The sequence below is a fragment of the Panthera pardus genome, unplaced genomic scaffold (genome assembly GCF_024362965.1).
Source record: "Panthera pardus isolate Hobbes unplaced genomic scaffold, ASM2436296v1 HiC_scaffold_16, whole genome shotgun sequence".
Taxonomy (NCBI): Eukaryota; Metazoa; Chordata; class Mammalia; order Carnivora; family Felidae; genus Panthera; species Panthera pardus.
The window spans coordinates 42,126,093-42,148,303 of NW_026526721.1; the positions used below are offsets into that span (position 1 = coordinate 42,126,093).

At 35.3% G+C, this 22,211-nt stretch overlaps 1 protein-coding gene across 1 annotated transcript in view; it reads right to left on the reverse strand.

Annotated features, from left to right (window-relative positions):
* PROS1 (protein S) overlaps positions 1–22,211 on the reverse strand; it is a 69,523-nt gene that overhangs the window by 29,490 nt on the left and 17,822 nt on the right. Inside the window, exons 2-6 of the mRNA XM_019429961.2 lie at positions 17,426–17,583; positions 14,670–14,694; positions 6,305–6,391; positions 3,443–3,565; positions 3,212–3,343 (exon numbers count right to left, since the gene is read on the reverse strand). Coding sequence (XP_019285506.2) covers positions 3,212–3,343; positions 3,443–3,565; positions 6,305–6,391; positions 14,670–14,694; positions 17,426–17,583 — 525 coding nt within the window. The remainder of the gene's footprint in view (positions 1–3,211; positions 3,344–3,442; positions 3,566–6,304; positions 6,392–14,669; positions 14,695–17,425; positions 17,584–22,211) is intronic.

A 22,211-nucleotide genomic window follows, 5' to 3' on the forward strand; every position in this document is an offset into this window, starting at 1 on the left:
ACATACAGGGAATTTGATGTTTGCTATGTTCTTTATAGTTATGTAAAAGGAGAGGGCTGTAGTTATTTTCTTATCTACCAGGTTACATTACATGAATAAATGGGAGAAAAGATTCACCATATTCTCAATATATACCCCTAAATGCATGTTTTTGAAGTATGTTCTTAAAAGTAGATTCACTCTGTATTATCACAATCATAAACAATAAAAAAGAGGTGGCTCATCAGTCACTTTTTCCTTTGGAAATATACACTAGCTAAATCTGCATACTATTATTGCTGGCTAAAGTATTCAAGAGTGATTCAAATTTAAAATGGAATTGAGTAAGGTCTCAAAGTATTTATAAAATCCCAATACAAACTTTAGTGCTAAATTAATATCCAGAAATTTCAGACACATTTATTATATTACATGGTAGAGTAGGAAATAAAGTATTGATTGCAGCTAGTCACTAGATAAAAACATCTATGAGAAAAACAAAGCAAGAGACAGAAATAGTTCAATGGAGATGTAATTATTTTAGTGAACTTTTCTCATCTGTAATCTCTGGAGACAGACAAGTTCAGAATAGGAAAAATATTTTCTACTCTAAAAAATTGAGAGTTTAATTTTTTCACAGACTAATAACCAAAATTTCAGATAATACTCTAGCTAAAAAAAAGCATGCACAGAAATAATTGAATCAATTCCTGTGGTAAGGGAATTTTTCTGTATCATGACTGTATCAATGTCAATGTCATAGGTGTGATATTGTACTGTAGTTTTGTAGAATGTTACTGTTAAGGGAAACTCAGCAAAGAGTACATGGGATCTCTTTTTATAATTTCTTGCAACTGTATGTGAATCTACAATTACCTCAAATAAAATATTCATTTTTTTAAAAAGAGCTATAAAATCCATATTTTTAAATGAAAGTAGGGGCGCCTGGGTGACTCAGTGGATTGAGCAACCGACTTCAGCTCACGTCATAATCTCATGGTTTATGAGTTCGAACCCTGCATCGGGCTCTGTGCTGACAGCTCAGAGCCTGGAGCCTGCTTTACATTCTGCTCTACCCCTCCCCTGCTCATGCTCTGTCTCTCAAAAATAAATAAATGTTAAAAATAAAATAGTAAAAACATATGACTAAAATTATTTGGTTTCAGGCATATTGCAGAGAATTATTTAAGTCATATGAGTCCAAGTTATAGTACGTTGATTTTATTACTCTACACTGACATCTAATGTCTGATAAAAAGTTTCATTCTTCCATTTTTAGACAATTACTGGCAACTTGATCTCAAGCATATCCACATCTTGGCAAAGGCCTTATTGTAATAGCTATACACATATTCTTCTATCACCTAGTTTACAGATAAAGACTGTAAATCAGGATGCCTGGTTGGATCAGTCAGTTAAGCATCAGACTTCAGCTCAGGTCATGATCTTACGGTCCAGGGGTTCGAGCCCCGCATCAGACTCTGTGCTTGGAGCCTGCTTTGGATTCTGTGCCTACTTCTCTCTCTATCCCTCTCCCACCTCATGCTCTGTCTCTCTCTCTCTCTCTCTCTCTCAAAAAAAACAAACATTAAAAAAAACAGATTAATAAGAAAAAAATATTTGAAAAAAAGACTGCGTAAATGAAGTATACCAGAACACATGTTCTGGTCATCTGGGACATTCTGTGTGTGAGAACTTCTTGTAATAATTTGTATACATGTGTATTAACTCAATGGATAAGAATTAAATACCTTTTAATTAAAAATATAAGTTACAACTTCTTTAGAAGAACAGACCATTCAAGTACTAAGATGCAGAAGTATAAATGGGTATTATTTGCTTATAGAATGCATATGGTTCCTGCATTATGATGGCTTTCTATAATGTGTCCTAAGAATACTGGTATTCTAAATTTCTAACCTCAAACAGACCTTCAAATAGGCAGATGAGAAAGATGTATAGTCACAAATTGGGACAATGGTTCAGGAATAATTGTTAATGAATGCAGTTCACTTTAGAGTCATTTAACTGCACTTTAAATAATATAGTAAATTATACTAAACATTATAGTACGATGAGGGACAGATCATCTCTTGAATAGGAATTCAATCTGGGGATTTCCCAAAGCAGATATGAATAAAGTTGAACAAGGATACTTTATGTTTTAACTTACTAAATTTTCAACCTCACAGCAAAAAGAAGAGGAATAGGAGGAAGGAGGAAGGAAGAAGGAAGGAAGGAAGGAAGGAAGGAAGGAAGGAAGGAAGGAAGGAAAAATGGAAGGAAGAATGGAAGGAAGGAAGGAGGGAAGGAAGGAGGCATGGGAGGGAGGAAGGAAGGAAAGGGAAAATTGCTCCCAATTTCTAAAGGCAAAATTTAACTCCAGACTGGGAGATTTCATTTTTAGTCATCCACACACCTAGCACAAATATTTGAATATTTACCTATGGCAGATAAAGGAGTCAAATAGAAAGGACAACAGGCAGAAAGAAAAAGTAAAAATTGAAGGGAAACATAAAGACAAAGAAAAACAAAAGAAATACACTAGTAAAATGACTTACTGAAATAACCTGACAGGAATTTTTTTTAATCTGAAGGAAAAAAATTGTTATGACCAAAGATGAGATCTTAAATGTATAAAGAGAAAGAAAACAAGTTCTTCATCTTTCCCAAAACTGCAACAGGAGATAAGGTGCAAGAGGAAAGGTTTATACTGGATATGCAAAAGGTATTTCTAACAAGGAAATACGACCTACAGTGGAAGAGGTTATGAAGGATTGGATTATGGTGCACTACTTTGTATAGATGGTGTATACTTTGTATAGATGTTTACCTTATTGGAATAAAGGGCATAATATTATAGTGTCTGACAAAAGATACCAACAATGGTTTTGCAAAGACTCTAGTAAGCAAGGATTTGCACTGAGACTTCACGTTATCACCATTTGATGAAATTCTTTATTCAAACGTGCACAGGCACACACACACACACACACACACACAGAGTAAGAAAACAATAAAATACTCAGTAATAAAATACAATAAGAAAACACTGAAAAATTCTATAAATAACAAAATATGAGTATAAACATTAACCTAAAAGGCAGTCCCCTAGTATCATAAGGCTTCAAGGTGGATAATAACGTATATATATTAGAAGTACTTAGAACCAGACAGTTCCAAGCATTTTCGGGGGGAAATTCCTGTAGCGGAACTTTGCTCTCACACTTACCTTTACAGTCCTTCTTATTTGAAAGCATAACAAAACCACTTTTACAGGAACAGTGGTAACTTCCAGGTGTATTATCACATATCTGACTGCAACCTCCATTCACATTTGAGGGATCTTTGCATTCATTTATATCTAAGAAGGGAAGAACGGATTGTTTTCAAAGAGATAAAGCCTTTGGAGAACTTCCCAGGAGGTCAATCCGGACGAGCCAGGCGGGTTTACCATACGTACCATGTTCACACTTGTCTCCTTGCCAACCTGATTTACAAACGCAAGTGAATGTAGCTTGGCCATCTTTGCAGCTCATATATCCATCTTCATTGCATGGTAGAGGACTACACTGGTCTGGAATGGCTGAAGGAGATAGACAACTATTTAATTTTACCACGTGCCATGGTAAAAAAAGAATGATATGCCCTTTAATAGAAATCCTGTGCACGAAGCCTGTAATCAATACCAAAAAAAATTACAACCCCTTCCTTCAAGTGACACTTTTTCATAGAAAAGTGAGTCCATATTTATTTTTTATTTTTTTTAACGTTTTTATTTATTTTTGAGACAGAGAGAGACAGAGCATGAATGGGGGAGGGTCAGAGAGAGGGAGACACAGAATCCTTAGCAGGCTCCAGGCCCTGAGCTGTCAGCACAGAGCCCGACGCGGGGCTCGAACTCACGGACCGCGAGATCATGACCTGAGCCGAAGTCAGACGCTCAACCGACTGAGCCACCCAGGCGCCCCTATTTTTTCTTCTATGATTGTTTGCCTTGTTTTCCAAGCTCCACATATGAATGAAGTCACATGGTATCTGTCTTTCTCTGACTGACCTACCTCACTCAGCATAATACCCTTCAGCTCTATTCACGGTTCTGCAAATGGCAAGATTTCATTCTTTTTCAAAGAGAGGCAGACCGTGAAGCCGCCTTTTGACTATAGAGAACAGGCTGATGGTTGCCAGAAGGGAGATGGGTGGGGGGATGGGTTGAATGGGTGATGGGAATTGGAGTTACAATTGTGATGAGCGCAGGGTGTTGTATGTAGGTATTAAGTCACTATATTGCTCACCTAAAACTAATATTGCTTTTATGTTGGCTAACTGAAATTTAAATAAAACATTAAAAGAAAAAGGAAAAAAAGAAAGAAAACACATCACTTCCTGAAAAAAAAAAAACTGATTCTACTAAACAAACCTTTATAATTATTTTGCAAAAGGGAACTACTTCTTTATTTGCAAATATAGACAGTACTTAACTGTAATTTGATATTTTTCATATAAATTATTTTATTTGATCCTTAAAATGCTTCAGTGAGGTGTGCAGAACAAATAAAACTACTCAGTATCAACAGAAAATGAATTTGGGACTTCCAATTTGGCTAAGAAGAAGTAACATGGACTAGATTTATCTTCCTGCTCAAAATACATAAAACAGTGGTTTCCAGACACTGGACAACAGGTAGCAGAGTATTGGTGATGCCCAGGGGAAGGCTATTTTCTTCATAAAATGTTATAGCACCTTACCACGATTTTAAATGATATGCCCATTTGCTTCTTTACTAATTTGTGATCTCTCTCCCTCCACTAGACACTGCAATGGTCCCTTGGTTCCTGTACATTTCCACATCTGTTTCTCAAGCCTCCCCAGTTAACTCTGCAAGTTCCTTCCATCCTTCTAACACATTTCCCTTTGCTTAAGTTAGCTAAGGAATTTTCTGTGACTTGCAAAAAAAAAAAAAAAAGTTTTAAACCTAATCAAAACCTAATTACCCAATTTTTCAACAAACATCCTCATAAAATCATCAAGTTTTTTGAAAAGTAGTAATAAAATAGGTATTAGTTACAATGATAGAAAACAAGCTAATTAGCAAGTTATCAAATTATTTTCATATATTTTGGTAAATTAAAAATAAATAAAGTATGGACGCCTGGGTATCTCAGTGGGTTAAGTGTCTGACTTCAGCTCAGGTCATGATCTCGCAGTTTGTGAGTTTGAGCCCCACCTCTGGCTCTGTACTGACAGCTCAGAGCCTGCAGCCTGCTTTGGATTCTGTGTCTCCCTCTCTCTCTGCCCCTCCCATGCTTATGCTCTACTTCTGTCTCTTAACAATAAATAAACGTTAAAAAAATTTTTTTTTAATTAAATAAATACATACATACATACATACATACATACACACATACATAAAGTAGGGGTGCCTAGGTGGCTCAGTCGATTAAGCGTCCTACTTAGGCTCAGGTCATGATCTCACAGTACATGAGTTTGAGCCCCACATCAGCCCCACACTACCAGCTTGGAGCCTGACTGGGATTCTCTCTCTTTGCCCCTCCCCCACTAGGGTTTTCTCTCTCTCTCTCTCTGCCACTCCCCCACTCACACTTTCTCAAAAAATAAACTTTAAAATAAATAAATAAAGTATGAATTAAATATGTTTGTTCAGCAAACTGTTTTACCTGTGTAATTAAAACCAACTTAAAATTAGAGAAAATGCAGATAAATGAATATTTAGATAATGTCGATGCTATATGTACAGTGTTCACTAGATAAACATCCCAATTTACACCTTGCAATTTCACCTTTGTCTCTTTGACTCTCAATTGGGAAAATGGGTAATGAGAGACAAATAATCTACCAGAATTATCACTAGGCCCTATGTGAACTTTAGGGGGAGAAGGCTAATTTGATATTCAAACAGTTTTCACATTTAAGTTACTGATGCCAAAAGTTAGAAGAATAAACATGGCTCCACTTTGACCTATCAATCAACCGTAACATTTGGTCATACTACATGATTATGCAACAACATCCAAAATAAAACTGTTTGGGAATAAAATTCTGAAGTCAATGACCTAAAGCTTAGTAAACAAGGAACACTGTTCAATTTAAAACTTAGGTGGAATATTTATTTTGAGTAAAAGAGCAGCATATGCATTTGAAAAAACACTTTTCCAAATGATGTCAAAAATATCTCTTTGCTGGGCATAACAAGTCTTGTAGGGCTCATTCGTTGATTTTAAACATCAGTTATATTTACATGGTGTATTTACTTGCAGATTTTTATTTTGTTTTGCTTTGTTACTCAAATGGACGACAGCTTACCAGTGACACAGCTCCTTAGATCAGGGTAGGCATCGGTTGACTGACGTGCAGCAGTGAACAATCCAGCTCGGAAAGAGCCAAGACAATCTGGAAACACAAATGTAATCTTAGAGTAGATACATTTACCTCATCTGAAATCATGGTGGAAGTAGAAGTTATCCAAAGTGATAGAATATTTATGTTCCTGTGGATTTATAGGATTCAGCATTCAAAACGTGAGCCCTAAATGTTTCCATCCACCTTTTTGAAAAATTAAATATCTATAAGCAAGATGACAATACATACAGATGACAGTAAGGAAAGACAGATTTATGGAAGCTTCTTCTCAGAGAAGAACCTTAAAGCAACAAGTGAAACGATCTTAGGTTAACAAAAAAATTTATTCGCAAATAAGTCTATGTTCTTCATTCTGCAGCAGAGACCTAGAGTTACCCTCAAATCTGTAGATCAGAGCCTGATTTAAAAGCATCTATAATTAAATCAATAGACTAACTTAGTGTTTCTGGTCACTTTAGGCAACTTCTACTTCTCCTACTGTTGCATATAGATTAATATAATAATATTTGTATAATGCCTCAGTATTACAAAGTAGGTTTACTTCATTCATGTTATTCCTCACTACAACTCTGGGAAATTAGAGCAATCTGGCAGCAATAACAGCTGAAATAACAGATAAAAATACTTATATACTTAAAAAATAAAATAAAATACTTACTTATATACTTTAAATTAACTAGGAGTCATTTAGTCTCAACAACATAACATTTCTTAATAGTCCCTCAAGACAACATTATATAAATATATATGTATGTATATATACATGTATATATCTTACTTCATTGTACAGCTCATCACAACTTACTAAAAAAGTAGTATTTTTATTATCTTTTGCTGACTAACAACCCCTAAAATCAGAAGCTTAAATAACAACTCCATTTTAGATTAAATTTTAGGTCAAATATTTAGAAAGGGTTTGGTTGGGCTGTTTGTCCCTGCTGCACATAAGAGTCAGCCAGGGTGGCTAGGATCCGAAGATCCACTTCCCAGATGGTTTTTCACTCACATGGCTGACAGCTCAGGCTCCTTGGCATTTCTCTCTATACACATGTCATGTTTCAGGGCTTCTCACTGTGGTTGGGTTTCTCTTAGCAGGCTGGTCCTAAAGTGGTACTTCTTTCGTGGTAGCTAACTTCCAAGAGGAAAAAAGCAGAAACTGCCAGGCCAATGAAAGAGGCATTTTGTCACCTTTGCCACAGTCTACTGATCAAAGCAATCCCAGGGGTCATCCAAAGTCAGGGGGTAAGGGGGTACTATATTTTTATGAACACTTCATGCTGCTGCATAGAAGTTATTGTTTCTAATTTATTGCTTGTTAAACATTACTCCATGGCAAGCAACGACCATTTTTATAATCCCCTCTACCAATAAAAGATACTCAGGTTGCCCCCAACATCCCACCTCCACAGGTGCACTGTGATGGACATCTTCATATGTGTCTCATTAGTATATGCATAAGAAATAGATACCTGGGGGTTCCAGAATTGTGAGATCATTAGATAGGCAGGTACTTTGTGACTCTCTAGAGGTGCATTCCCACCAGAGAGCATAAGGATTTCTATATCTTGGCTGTCTAATTTTTGCCAGAATAGGTAATAAAGTGACATCGCATATTGTTTTTCTGATTTCTAGTGAGATGCAGAATACCGTTATGTCATCTAAAAAACTTTTGAGGGGCACCTGGGTGGCTCAGTTGGTTAAGCCTCCAGCTTCGGCTCAGGTCATGATCTCACAGTTTGTGGGTTTGAGCTCCGAGTCGGGCTCTATGCTGACAGCTCAGAGCCTGAAGCCTGCTCTGCATTCTGTGTGTGTGTGTCTCTCTCTACCCCTTTCCTGCTCATTTTCTTTCTTTCTCTCTCTCTCTCTCTCTCTCAAAAATAAACAAGCGTTAAAAAATTTAATAAAGAAATAAAAAATTTTTGAGTTTCTTCCTCCGAAAATTTTCATTACTTACTAACCATTTTTCTATTGGCAGTTATTTATTGTTCATGTGGGTTTGCAGAAATTTAAACATTTATAAATATCATCTCTCATTCTGTTATCTGTCTCTTAAACTTTTACGTCTCTTTTAAGAGAAGTTCCTAACTTTGTTGTAATCAAATTTACCAAATACTTTGCCTTATGGTTTGTGAATTTGCAGGTGTTTTTCCATGCTGTTGATTACAAAGATATTCTACTGTGTTATTTCTTTAATTTCATGGTTTGTCTTTAACATTTTTGTCTTTATTCCACCTAGAATACACCATTACATTTGGTGGTACTTAGGAACCCAGATTTATATTTCTGGTTAGAGTTAGCCATTCTCCCCCACACCATCTTCTCAACAACCCACAGTGATTTGTGGTGTCCTCTTTATCAGATATTAGGTTGGCATATATACATGGGTCTCTGAACTCTCTAGGTTGATTAGTCTACATGTTCTGACAATATTATATGGTTTTCTTTATAGCTTTGAATTAATATTTGATGAGGTACTTCCTCCTTTTATATTTTTAAAGGTTTATATAGACATAGGTGAACTTTTATTCCCTGATTTAAATGCTAAAGTGAACTTACTGAATTCCTTTAAAAAATCTGAAATTCTAAATGGGATTGCTTTGAATATATAGATCAATTTGCAGTTAACTGATCTCTCTTTAGCATTACTCAATTCAAGACCATGAAATATCTTTCCATGATTTCAGTTCATCCTCTATATCCTTAATTCACGTTTAAAATTTTTTCTATAGAGATCTTACAGAATTTGCAGCTATAGAAAAGGTATCATCTTTTCATTTTCTAGTGGACTACTGTTTGTGTAAGAACTACTACTGATTTTTATAGGCTAGTCCTAGAGCTATCTAAAAATCTCCTATGTGTTCTAATATATTGTCTACGGATCATTTTTATTTCTAGGCGTATCATTGCATCAGTTATAATTAATGCTAGGTATATACTTTGCCCATGAGCTATACAATTCCTATTTCTTTTTCTTTCCGTATTTCATTGGCTATAACTTCCGGTACTTCTCTTCTTGTCCTCAACCATAGACTATATCTAAACTTTACCCAGTAAGTATAATTACTGCAGATTTTGAGTTTTTCCTTCCTTCTTTCTTCCTTTTTTCCCATCCTCTTTTTCTTTCTTTCCTTCTTTTTTTCTCTCCAGTTGTGTGTATATCATTAAAGTGACCATACATGGCAATTTTTCCAGAACAGTCCTAGTACTGGGTAGTACTGGTCCTGGACAAAAGTATCAAAATTTGTAAATTATATGGTTATTCTGTATAACCTTCACCAAGTTCAGAAAGTTCCCTTAAAATTATAGTTTGCAAAAAGGTTTTATAATTAAGCTCTGAATTTTATCAACTGCTTTTTCTGTATGAACTGAAGTAATAATATACTATTTACATGGATAATTACATTGATAGATTTTCTGATGTTAAACCACTCTTAAATTTCTGGAATAAACCTAATTTATTATGATATACTCTCTTTGATACATTTTAGATAGATTGGATATCATATTATTTTCTTGTGTTGTTCTTACCTGATTTTGACTTTTTTAAATTTTTATTTAATTTTGAAAGAGAGAGACAGAGCATGAGTGGGGGAGGGGCAGAGAGCGAGGGAGACAGAATCCGAAGCAGTCTCCAGGCTCCCAGCTGTCAGCAGAGTCCAGTGTGGGGCTTGAACCCACAAACTATGAGATCTTGACCTGAGCCAAAGATCATGACCTGAGACGCTTAATCGACTGAGCCACCCAGGCACCCCTTACCTGATTTTGGAATCAAGATTATACCAGCCTTTCTGAATAAGCTCACAGCATAGAATCTTATTCTCTCTTCTAGGGCAATTTTATAAGAGAAAATTTAACTTTTTTTTTTTTTTTAATTTGGAAGAAGTCATCTCTAAAACATCTAGATCTAGGAGATCCAGAAGAGGGCTTTGGTTGAGGTTTTACTTTTTCACTAGTTATTTATAACCAAGTTATCTATATCTTCATGTAAAATTATAGATGTTTCCTACTTTTCTAGGAATGTATCCATTTTATCAAGTTTTCAAATATATTTTGGTATAGCTGTTTGTATTATTTTGTGATTATATTTTATTTTATGATACTCTTTATTTTACCATTATAAATTCAATCAATGTTGGACTTCTAGTATTTCTTCTTTTTATCCTACACCTTCTATTTTGGCATTTCCTCTTTCCTTCTTTTTCTTTTTCCTTAATTATTCTTGTTAAAGATCAGGCTAACTTAATAACCTTTGCACCAAATGCAATTTTGCTTTTGTGAATGTTCTCTTTTGTTTTGTTTTCCTTTTAACTTATTTCCATGTCTATTTTTGTTATTATTTTTTGCTATTCAGTTTCAAATTTAAGAATTTTTCTTGATTTGTATGTTTAGGTCATTTTGTAAATTCTCCAATGTGTTTTTTCACTGCTGCTTCAGAGGTCACCACCCAGTCCCCACACACGCTAGGTAAATCCAGACTTCAGCTTACCCATGGATTCCTCACATTTCTTGTTGTTTTTCATTTTATGTTGTTATCATTAGGGCCTGGAATGCCAATGTTTCTCCTGAGATGATTTTAAGAGAAGGAGTCAGCAGTTTGGGCTAGTTCGCCAACTTGGCAAGAACTAAATAACTAAAACTTATTTCTAACGTTTATATTTAGGCTCAGAATTAGCATTTTTCCAAAAATTTTCTCTCCCATTAATAAAATCATCCATTCTATCAGGTGATATTTTAAAGGCTCATATAAATGGTAGAGTTATTTATTCTATTTTCTAAGGAAAGAACACAACTCAAAAACTTATGTTTGTATAATGAAGCCCCAGAGTATTTCTGACCAAATTCTATGTTTCCAGTGCAGCACATAGGATATGTGGATAAATTGAACCACTTTCTAAGCCTCTGAATCTCTAAATCTAAACACTGCCCACTGTGTTAGTATTAGTGGTCTAATTTCTTAGGTGTCCTTATCTTGCTGCAAGTTTTCTGAATGAGCTATGATAATTAGTAAAATTATGTTAGATTTACCAAGGACAGGATTACAAAGTTTTTGTTTGTTTGTTTGTTTGTTTGTTTCCAATTAGGGCCACTGGCCTCTAGAATGCACATAATCAAATGACAGAAAGGTTTAAGTTAGGTAGAGCATTTCTTTTCTGTTTTCAGCAGTGGGATTCATTGCATATGCCTATATACATAAGTAAAGACCCAAATATAAAATATGAATCAAAAAATAAAACATAATAAAAAGTATATATTTTTTATATTATGAGTTGGTTAAATAATAATACTTTACATTTCAAGACAGTTCCGTGCAGTAAAAAACCTATCTGCATACATATACTTATTTGTTATTCCCAATAGGTCCAAAGTTAGAAAATATAATTATGGTGTACATTTAAATGCAGAACCTGAAAAGCTAAATAACTTGCTTAACCTGACACAGTAGAAATTTTTAGACCTAGGAGTAGAGCCCACATCTTGTGTTTTCATTTTTTTTTCCTTTGTTTGCACTTGTTTTTTCTACCAAGCTGCCACATAAGATAAGCAAAGAGAAGAAAAAGTTGAGTCGAGCCAGAAAAGAGGAAGTTGAGAAGCATAAAAGGAGAAAAAAAGCAAAGTATTTTATTAAAGGCACTTCCCCAGAATACATAATACTGTATTAAAATGTTATTTATCTTCATCCAAATATACTCTGTGATCAAAGGTCTGTGCTTCTAGAGTACTGATATCTGCAGAAACACAGCTTCATTACATAAACCTAAGAAACAAGAATTAATACTATTTTTTAAGCTTTTAATTTTTCACAGTCAAATATTATCTTTTGTTTTTAAATAAAATATGTAAATTCCTACCTAAAATTGAGTAGCTGAAGCAGGCTTGATATTCTAATTTTTCTCCATTTTAACAGTATAAACACTTAGTTTTTGTTTTAGAAAGTGAGTAACTTTACATGTGTAACTTTACAAAAGAAGAGAGCTTTTTCATGGATGTGTATCTATACCCCATTGCTCTTTAAGATACGGCAGCTAAAGATTTTAGAGAATCTTGCTGCATTTTCACATCTATAGACATGAGTAATATTAGTACACAGTTTTTATAGTGTCCTCTTTCCAAATTTGAAGGAAACTGTTTAAGTTTGTTATCAGCAGCTAGAAAAGGGAAGGAAAAAAAGAAAATGGGAATAGAGGGGAAGTCAGGGAAGAAAACTAAAAAGAACTAGCATAACATATTCCTCTATGTACTTTCAAAACATCATCTCATGTTATTTCTTGCTAGCAACGTATTGGTAAATTGCTGTTATCCATCTGACCACTGAGAAAACTCGGGCTCCTTGAGGTAAAGTAATTTTAAGATCTTGCAGTAGATACGTATTAGATTGGAAATTATAGAAAGAAATTATAATAAGTCAGCTGGAAAACACCCCGCAGCCCACAGAACATGGGTTCAAATGGGTCATGCCATGAAGATCTAAGAGATACCACTGAACTGATGTTTTACAACTGTTAACACAGGTAAAATGAGATGGAGTATATTGCAGTTAAGTCTCCTTGGCTCAGGATATGCCACATAAGTAAGAATTCAGACCGTCGTGGATACAAAACATGTAAGAGTAACCACTTCAGGAATTATGAAAAAGGGCACGTGGTTCTAAAAGGGTGTTCTACCCAGTAGTCTTGGGCTCTTCTCTTGCTAATTGTCCTGAAGGGAAAATATAAGAACATACCATCATTTCAGTATAAATTTTCCTAGGAAAAGGGGAAAGGTATAAATCTAAAGACCATCTAAAGATGGTCTCTGAAACTTCAGAAACAAAACAAAAGCAAACAAAAAGTAAAGCCCTAAACTATAATGAAACCGTCTAACTTCAAGAGAAATGCATTTAACAGAAAGAGTTATTTGCAACATTATATTAATAACTCTAAGCTGCATAGTTATTAATGCATATAAGATCACATTTCTACTATTCTTTCTCCAAGGAAGATTTTTCATTTCTGCAGTGCTTGAACCCTCAAATTGGCTTGGATTAGAGCTGGGTGGAAAGAGGTACAAATGGTGAATATTCTGAGCCTAAAGGAGGAGGGAGAGCATGCCTGTGTAGGTTGGACCTACAGAGAATTCCATCAGAAAAAGGGGATTTTTGCAGATTTGCAAATTATAGTCTACTTTTATTGTTTGGAAATATTGACAACTTTCCCAAGTAATATTAATATATCTCAACATTTGCTTAAAGCAAACTGGAGCCTTGTTATCTTTCATGTCTATTGAGTTGAAATCATCTAATCTATTTGGGTGTAGAAATACCACCTCCCTCCTTGAGAATCCAGAATGGTATTCAAAGGCAAAACATGGGTAGGGATACTTCAGGGAATGGTGAAATGATGTTTCAAAGAGAGATACTAGTAATGATTTCTGTAACTATTTAAATTATGATGATTTCTGTCATAAGCTCTGGGGAGTATAGAGATCTTTCCTTTCATTAAGAGATAATCTATAAGCTCCAGTTACAAAGTAAACAAGTCCTAGAGTATAATGTATAGGATGGTGACTACAGTTAATAATATTTGAAAGTTGCTAAGAAAGTGGATCTTAAAAGTTCTAATCACAAGAAAAAAAATTTACTATGTGTGGTGATGGATGTTAACTAGACTTACTGGGTAATCATTTTGCAATATATACATACACATATTAAATATTATGTTGTATACCTGAAACTAATCCAACATCATATGTATGTATGTTAATTATGTATCAATTTTAAAAAGATAATCCAGGGTGTCTGGGTGGCTCAGTTGGTGAAGCGCCAACTTTGGCTCAGGTCATGATCTTGCGGTTCGTGAGTTCAAGCCCCACGTTGGGCTCTGTGCTGACAGCTCGGAGCCTGGAGCTTGCTTCGGATTCTGTGTCTCCCTCTCTCTCTCCCCCTCCCCCTCACACTCTGTCTCTCTCTCTCTCAAAATAAATAAACATTAAATAAAAATTTTTAAAAGGTAATCCATGAAAGTTCACATGCTTATAAAGAATGTCCTGATATATAAATATAATGTATCAATAGCTCATAGACCTTTATAAGAAAGATGTGAGAATGAAAAAGGCTAAAAGTCAAAATGCCACATGGTAATTAAAGAACCATTTCAAATTTTTCTACATGTCTTTAAATAAAAGGACAGCAAAACTGAATATAAAATGAGATATTACTCCCAAGGCAAATTAAATTACATTGGATGGAATATATGGATGGAAGATTGGACTTGATCAAATCGAACTTCCTTTCCATTTCTAAGATTATATGATTAAGATTCTTGGAACTTACCTAAGTATTTTGGATAAAAATAATCCTAGGAAGAAAGAAAAGAGAAAAATATATCTTAGCAAGCCTAAATTTCACTATACAGTTAAAACTCAATTTTATCATGTGTTTTGTATTAATGATGCAAATATATTACATATAAGTATCATTTCCATGTTACATTTTTGCTATAGTAAAATATAGCAAGAGTAGGTAACTAATAACATTAAGTCAATAAGATGCTTAGCTTAACTCAATATTGATCAATAAAATCATGTCACAAAAGCTTCTAATCTGAAAACAGGCTCTATTGAAGATGTTAAATATAACATATGCCCTCTATTTGTAACTCCTTTAATTTTTCCATAATGATCAGATACCCAGGTGACACATTTCATGTCATGCTGATGACACACACCAGATTTAATGCTGAATAACAGTGCCATAATTTGAAATTATTAAAGTGAACATTATCTTTTAGCATCTTCTGTACATGTAATCCCTTACTTACAAATTGGTTACGTACCAAAAGCTTGTCTGTAAATCGGTAATTTGGGCTAAGGAATGTACTTTACCAAATGGAGAAAAATGTTAAAAATGATTTCTGCAGGTAACATTTCTAGGCTGGTTCCCCAAAGCCATCTTAAGCCACAATATATCTAATATGTAACATTAGTAACACAAAAAACCAGTGCTTCAACAGAAAAACATACTCTAGTAAGGAACATACCTGGTCCAGTATAGAGTCAAAGTCTTCACTCTTGCCTCCTCTCACATATAAACCTACACAACACTTACCTACTAGTTTATAAGGATGGGATCTCCCACCAAGTGATTCCAACAGTGGTGTTTTCCTCTACAGAACAAAAGCCAAGAGGACAAGCAACGACGAATGGGTTCAAAGAGAGATGATGTGAGGGGAAAGGAAGGTATTAGTGGCAGTGAAGAGGTAAGCAATAGGGTGGATTCTGGGAGTGCGGACTATTACAGCATGGACAGGGAGAGGCTGGGGTGGGATAGAAAATGAGAAGCAGTCACAAATGTTTTTTCCTTTCTCCCTTTTCTTCATTACTCTCTCTGTCCTCTTTCGCTTTCATATATGAGGCCAATGTCAGAAAGTGGAGGAGAGGAAGCACATAAATGAGGTTCCCTTCTCCACTACTTTCCATCTTCTCCACTATGGTCTTCTACCTCACTCTCCATTTGCTATTCAGAGGCTAAGCTACCAGAACATATCTATGGTATTAGACATATGTACTCAAGTATTTATGGGCAATGTAATAATATGATATCTCAGGGATGCAGGCTTGCCTTAAGTAACCCAGCAAAACAAAACAAAAATTAGACTGGGTGGGGTAGAGAACAGGCAAAACAAGAATGGCTGATTGCTAATAATTGTTGAAGTCTAGGGAGGTATGCTATATATACCACATATATGTGTGTGTGTGTGTATATATATATTATAGTATAGTATATAACAATATAGTATATAGTATAGTATATAAATACATACTATGGTATTTAAATTTCTATAATAAACAATATAATATTTTACACCCCACACAACAAGAGTACTGGTCTGCTATATTGTGTGAAATAAAATTTTGTTGCCTTGTCAATTGCTTACCCACACAAAACAACAAAACTGAGAGAGAAATGTGTTGACTTAATCCTGGAGAATATTACAAACGATTCCTTGGATATCTTGGGGGAAAAAATGTCTTTGAACCTGTTAGAATATGTAGAGGTAAAAGGATTAAAGAGGAACTGTGGAGAACGCAAGCTGTTACTGTCTTGGACAAGTTCTCTAATATAGACAAATGTTCCTGTTCATCCTCTCTCATCTAGTGTCACGGTCCCAGAAGCCACTGCCAAGCTGAAGGAGGTACTTTGTATATGTCTTCTTCCTCATTTCATGTTGGTTACATAGTTCATCTCAGGAAAAGTATCTGAGGTAACCCTGAGAGGTATCCGATTTGAATTCTCACGGTCATCCTCATCCTAACTTTTAGAGGCACTGTTTATAATCCTGTTTTCCACAGGCATATTAGAAAACACCCTCCCCCAGGGAAACTGGGGGACTACAGATAAGGTCGAGGGCTCCATATTTCTGTATGATATTTAGTGGTCTGTATGATTAAATTCTTCTAGACTAACTTGGAAAAATGTAGACACTAAATATATATATTCTAACCCCAGGAATTACTAATCATATTAGGTGGGCTCAGGAAACATCCCAAGGATCTTTGTTAAAGATTCTACTCAGGGAATATAATACAGTCATGAATTCTTCGTTAAGTATTCACTGGGTACCAATTATGTACCAAACTCTGGATCAGAGGGCCTTGTTTTCTAAAGCCTGGTAAAAAATGCCAATGGAGAGATTTAATGAAGTATAGTGATAATGCAGTCACACACACACACACACACATACACACACCACACTTGAGACACCTTCTTCCCCATCTACCCAATACCACCAAATTCTGGTTGGGAGAAAGTATTTATAAACCATGAGGTCAAAACCATTGCTGACTCTGAAGTATAAGGAAATCATAGTTTGGTCAGAGCACATGGCTATGGCAGCAGTGTCTCCCTAACAAAGCCCACTTTCCTTTGAAGGTACTCCCTACTGAAATGTTTCAGTGGTTACACGTGGAAGGCGATAGACACAATTGACTTTGTAAAGGAACACAAGGGAACGCGGATTCAAGCTGGAACTGTTCCGTCTTTCACTGTATGGCTAGTATGCTAACTTATTAGCTTTCATGAATTCTTACCGTTTCCGGGTTATTTTCAAAGATCTCCCTGGCTTCTTCCTTATTGCACAGTTCTTCAATGCATTCTCTTTCCAGATTACCCTTTTTGGTTTCTTCAAACATAGAATTTGCACGGCGTTTCCTAATCAGGACTTGTGAAGCATGCTGCTTTGACAAAACTGAAGGAAAAAACAAGTTGGGCGGGGGGGGGAGTAAGTCTTTCATTTCTCCACTTAAAATATTTTATTAAACAGTGAGAATTAAAATCATTGTCTGATTGTGAATTGCATAACATTTAAACTCAGTATAGGTGAACTGAGAAGAAAAAATGCAGGTACATAAGCACTTTGGTTAACAATTCAAAGAGCGGGTTTGGTGTGCAAACTATAGCACTTGTAGAATGATCCACACAAATCATTCAAGTTCACACACAAGGTCAAACATACCAGACAATATTTAATGTTCACTTTATTATGACCATACTGGAAAAAGCATCATGCTGAAATGTCTATATCAAAAGTTACAACCACACATCTTTAAAGCTGGAGTAACAAACCTTCTCAATTTTAATGGAAAACCACATGATCTCTGTAAAGATAGAGAAATGCAGGAGTACGGTCTAATCAGCTATTTGAAAGATACCTGATGGGCTAAAACATTTGATTTATTCATACAAAGGAAAATAGAAATCTTTGAAACAAGGAAGACCTTGTACCAAGCACAAAATACAGAAGGCAAAGAGAAAAAATTTGGTAATATCAACTATATAACAAATTTTAAACAACTGAAAAACAACAACAAAAGTAATAAAACAAAGTTCAACATCAAGCGACAGACTAGAGGAAAATATTTCATGATATAGAATGGAAAAAAATTACACATTATAGAATGTATAGACAACTTTTGCAAACTAAAACAATAACAACAGCATTAAGACAATGAATAATGAGAATGTGTGCTCATTCGGTGGCTCAGTCAGTTAAGTGTCCGACTTCGGCTCAGGTCATGAACTCACCATTTGTGAGTTCGAGCCCTGCACTGGGCTCTGTGCTGACAGCTCAGAGCCTGGAGCCTGCTTCGGATTCTGTGTCTCCCTCTCTCTCTGCCCCTCCCCTGCTCATTTTCTGACTCTCTCTCTCAAAAATAAATATTTTTTTTAACGTTTATTTATTTTTGAGACAGAGAGACACAGAGCATGAATGGGGGAGGGTCAGAGAGAGGGAGACACAGAATCCGAAACAGGCTCCAGGCTCTGAGCTGTCAGCACAGAGCCCGACGCAGGGCTCAAACTCACAGATGCGAGATCATGACCTGAGCCAAAGTCAGCCGCTTAACCAACTGAGCCACCCAGGCACCCCTCAAAAATAAATATTAAAAAAAATTTTTTTAATGAAAATTGTCTGGGATGCCTAGGTGGCTCAGTTGGTTAAGTTCAGCTCAGGTCATGATCTCCCAGTTTGTGAGTTGGAGCCCCATGTCCTGCCTCAGATTCTGTGTCTCCCTCTCTCTGTTCCTCCACAGCTTACTCTCTCTCTCAAAAATAAACATTAAAAAAATTAAAAATGAAAATTGTGGAATGCCACACCTATAGCATAACCTGATATATATATCAGCCATACTTGTAGATATGTAAGTATCACGTGGACAAATTCATAGAAAAGAGTTTGAGAAGACAAACTACTGATTGCAATTATATTTGAAAAAAAAAAAAAGACAGTATGAAGCTTTGGTGTCATTGCTTTAGTATGTAAACAGAACATTGTTTTATAGTACAAATTTTTTAAACCAAAAATAAAATCTACAAATAATTTTTTAATCTTGATTTTAACCACAAATGGTTCTTTCATTAAGATAAGCAAGTAATATAAATAGATAATTTTGTTTTTTTCTTATTTATCTTATTACCTGGTAAATAAGGCACACACAACAGATGACAATAGAAGGAAGAAAAAAAGCAAAAGAACTAATTAATCAAAAATCTTTCAAGAGGGAAGGAAGTAATGTTACTATTTCTCCTACTTGCCAAAACAGGTGTTTAAATGTGATGATTAAATAAATAAAGTGTCTGGGTTACATTTTTAGCTCTATGTTTTACCATTTTTATCAGTGTTCATTAAGATCAAGATTAAATCAAGGCTGTATGTGTCTAACAGATGGGTTTCTGTGAGCACATTACCTCCCAAGTGTGCTACTGACTGATAAATGGTAGTCCTATCCACAATGAAAGAGTCTGACATGGCCAATTATTTCATTTATTTGAAATAGTCTTAAGGATGCTACTTTATAATAAATATAGCAAAAACATGGCCCTTTTGAACTTCAAAGCAAATATGTAAGTTTTTCTGGGGAAAGCAAGAGCATCATTCTTTGAAAGATAAATACAGTGATTAAGTAACCAAAAAATCAAGGTCAAATGCACTTAGGAAACTAACCATAAACATCACTCTTTGGTATTTCTTCCTTATGGAATGTTAAGTTTTGGACTTTAGATCTTAATATTGGTATCTAAGAATATCTGGTCCCCTGCAAGGGACCCTGCTACAGGACACGGAATAGGTTTGATAACACAGACTATATTCACATTTGTGAAAGGGAAGGTTTTCAAGCGTCCAGAGAGAACTAAGGTAGACATTTAAAGGAATCCTTACATAAGTTTATAGAAGTAGAAGGAAACAAAAAAGCCTCCATTATTTCAGAGATGATGAAACTCACATAAAGAGCATGCAAGATAGTTACCCTAAGTTATAATAGCAAAATTAGGACTTAGATGCCAATGTCCAGACCTGTGACTATCCATTACCATTTGCTGCTTCTCAAAAAACAGACAGAGGGTTCGTTTTCTCCATTGATTAGAGGAATACTAAAAAGGAAAGTTATTAACACCTCCGTCCTAAAGGATAATGAAGCTAACAATAAAAAACTAATTTTGTCTAGATTTGGATGTTTATGTTTTATTTCATCTAGGTTCAAACCAATAATGCTTTAAATTGTCATGGTACTTAATAATTTTCAATGTGTATGTTATTTCATTTTGATCCTCACATAAATAATGAAATAAACTAGAGTGTAGAATTATCATCCCCACTTTCCTTGAGTTACTTAAACTTAAGCTGAGAGAGGCTTCATGATTTAGCCCAAGGTCATAGAGTTAGGATGTGGTCTCATGGGACAGGGATTCAAATATACCCATCCTTCTAATAAAGTGCTCTTTCCTCTGTATATTCTGCCACTAAATGACCACAATGTACTTGATTTAAAAAAAAAAAAAAAGAAATTATGTGACTGTGGCATGGACAAGTTTGATATCTTCAATAAGACATTTACTGCCCTTTAGAAAATAAACCCATCCATTTAACAAGTGTGCTTTCAAAGAAGTCTACTATTCCTTCTCAAAAAAATATAAACATGACATTACAGATCCGAATTAAAAACTACAGAACTGTAGGATGAGAAAAATATGTGCGTTAGAAGTGCTTTAACCAGATGCCTCCGTCTATCCACCTAAAAGCATCCACCCTGCTGGACTGCTCCATTATTAAAAAGTTCCATTATTTATCAGAATAGTCATGGTATATAAGCATATGTATGCTGTTTTTAATGATCTCCTTCAATACTAATCACAATTGTTCTAAGTAGACAGTAATTGTCCCATTTTATACATGAACAAACTACAACTCAGGGAAGCTGAGTTCATCTCACCAAGTTCACACAGCTGATCACAGAGCCAAGCCTGCCTCCAAAACATGTTCTCCTTTTGCATTACTACACTGTGGCTAGTCATTTGTTTCACTTCTTTGGGTCAAGAAGTATTTCAAGTAAGCCTTTGTTAAAACTCAACTTTGCTGCTTGAAATGTGTTACATTCAGATTCAAAATTTCAGGTTATTAGGTTCAGTTAAGAGTCTTTCAAGTTAGAAGAATGATGGAACTATTCACATTTTTAACTTATCTGAGTCCTCCCTTCTTCAAACAGTGTCCATAGCAGGTTCAACAACTACGTCAATAACAACCATTGTTCAAACATTAACTGGAATTCTTTCTTGACATTGCTTAACAGCCTTCAAATGTTCCTCTTTCTGTGGGGGCAAATCTTTGTTTTTTGAGCACAAAATTTGATTGTCTTATCTCCAAAAAAGTAATTTATTGTTATTGGTACTTCATCAAAGCACCTGTAATAAGGATAAGCGTTATCCTTATTAATAATTAAGCATTATTAATAATAAGTATTAGCATTGCCTCTGCTCACAGAATTTCCCAGTGTTCAATTCAGTTCTACCACGGTCACAGGGCGGTACTTTCCTCAGGCCCTTTTCCCACTTAAGTTTTCAAACTTGCTACCATCTGTTCGGGGGTGAGGACCACAGATCTGCAATTTGCCCAAAACTGATCAGTCAGATGTGAGTGAGGTTTCAGACAAGGGAGATGAAGAAGGTTCATGTTTTAGGAAAGTCCATCCTCTGAATCTTCTCCATTCTGTTCTCTTGTCCTTCGCAAAGCTGGTTCTCACATCCCTCCTTCCAAAAGCTCATCTCTTTTTTAGTTCTGCTTTCTGTCTCTCTTTTCCCCAGGATCTACTTATCTGGCATCCCAAGAATGAAAAACTACCCTAGAAAATGTGTCTGAGTTCTCTTGTAGAATTTGGGTTGACAGAGTGTTTGAATCCTTGTTTCTGCTTCAGTCTGGGATGAAGCAGGGGAAAATTGCTTTCAATGTACAAATAGAACAACCAGACAATACTCTGAGATATAACTGTGCCTCATATGTGTCAACTGTTGAAATGGCATGTTTTCATTAGTCAAAGCCTGAGA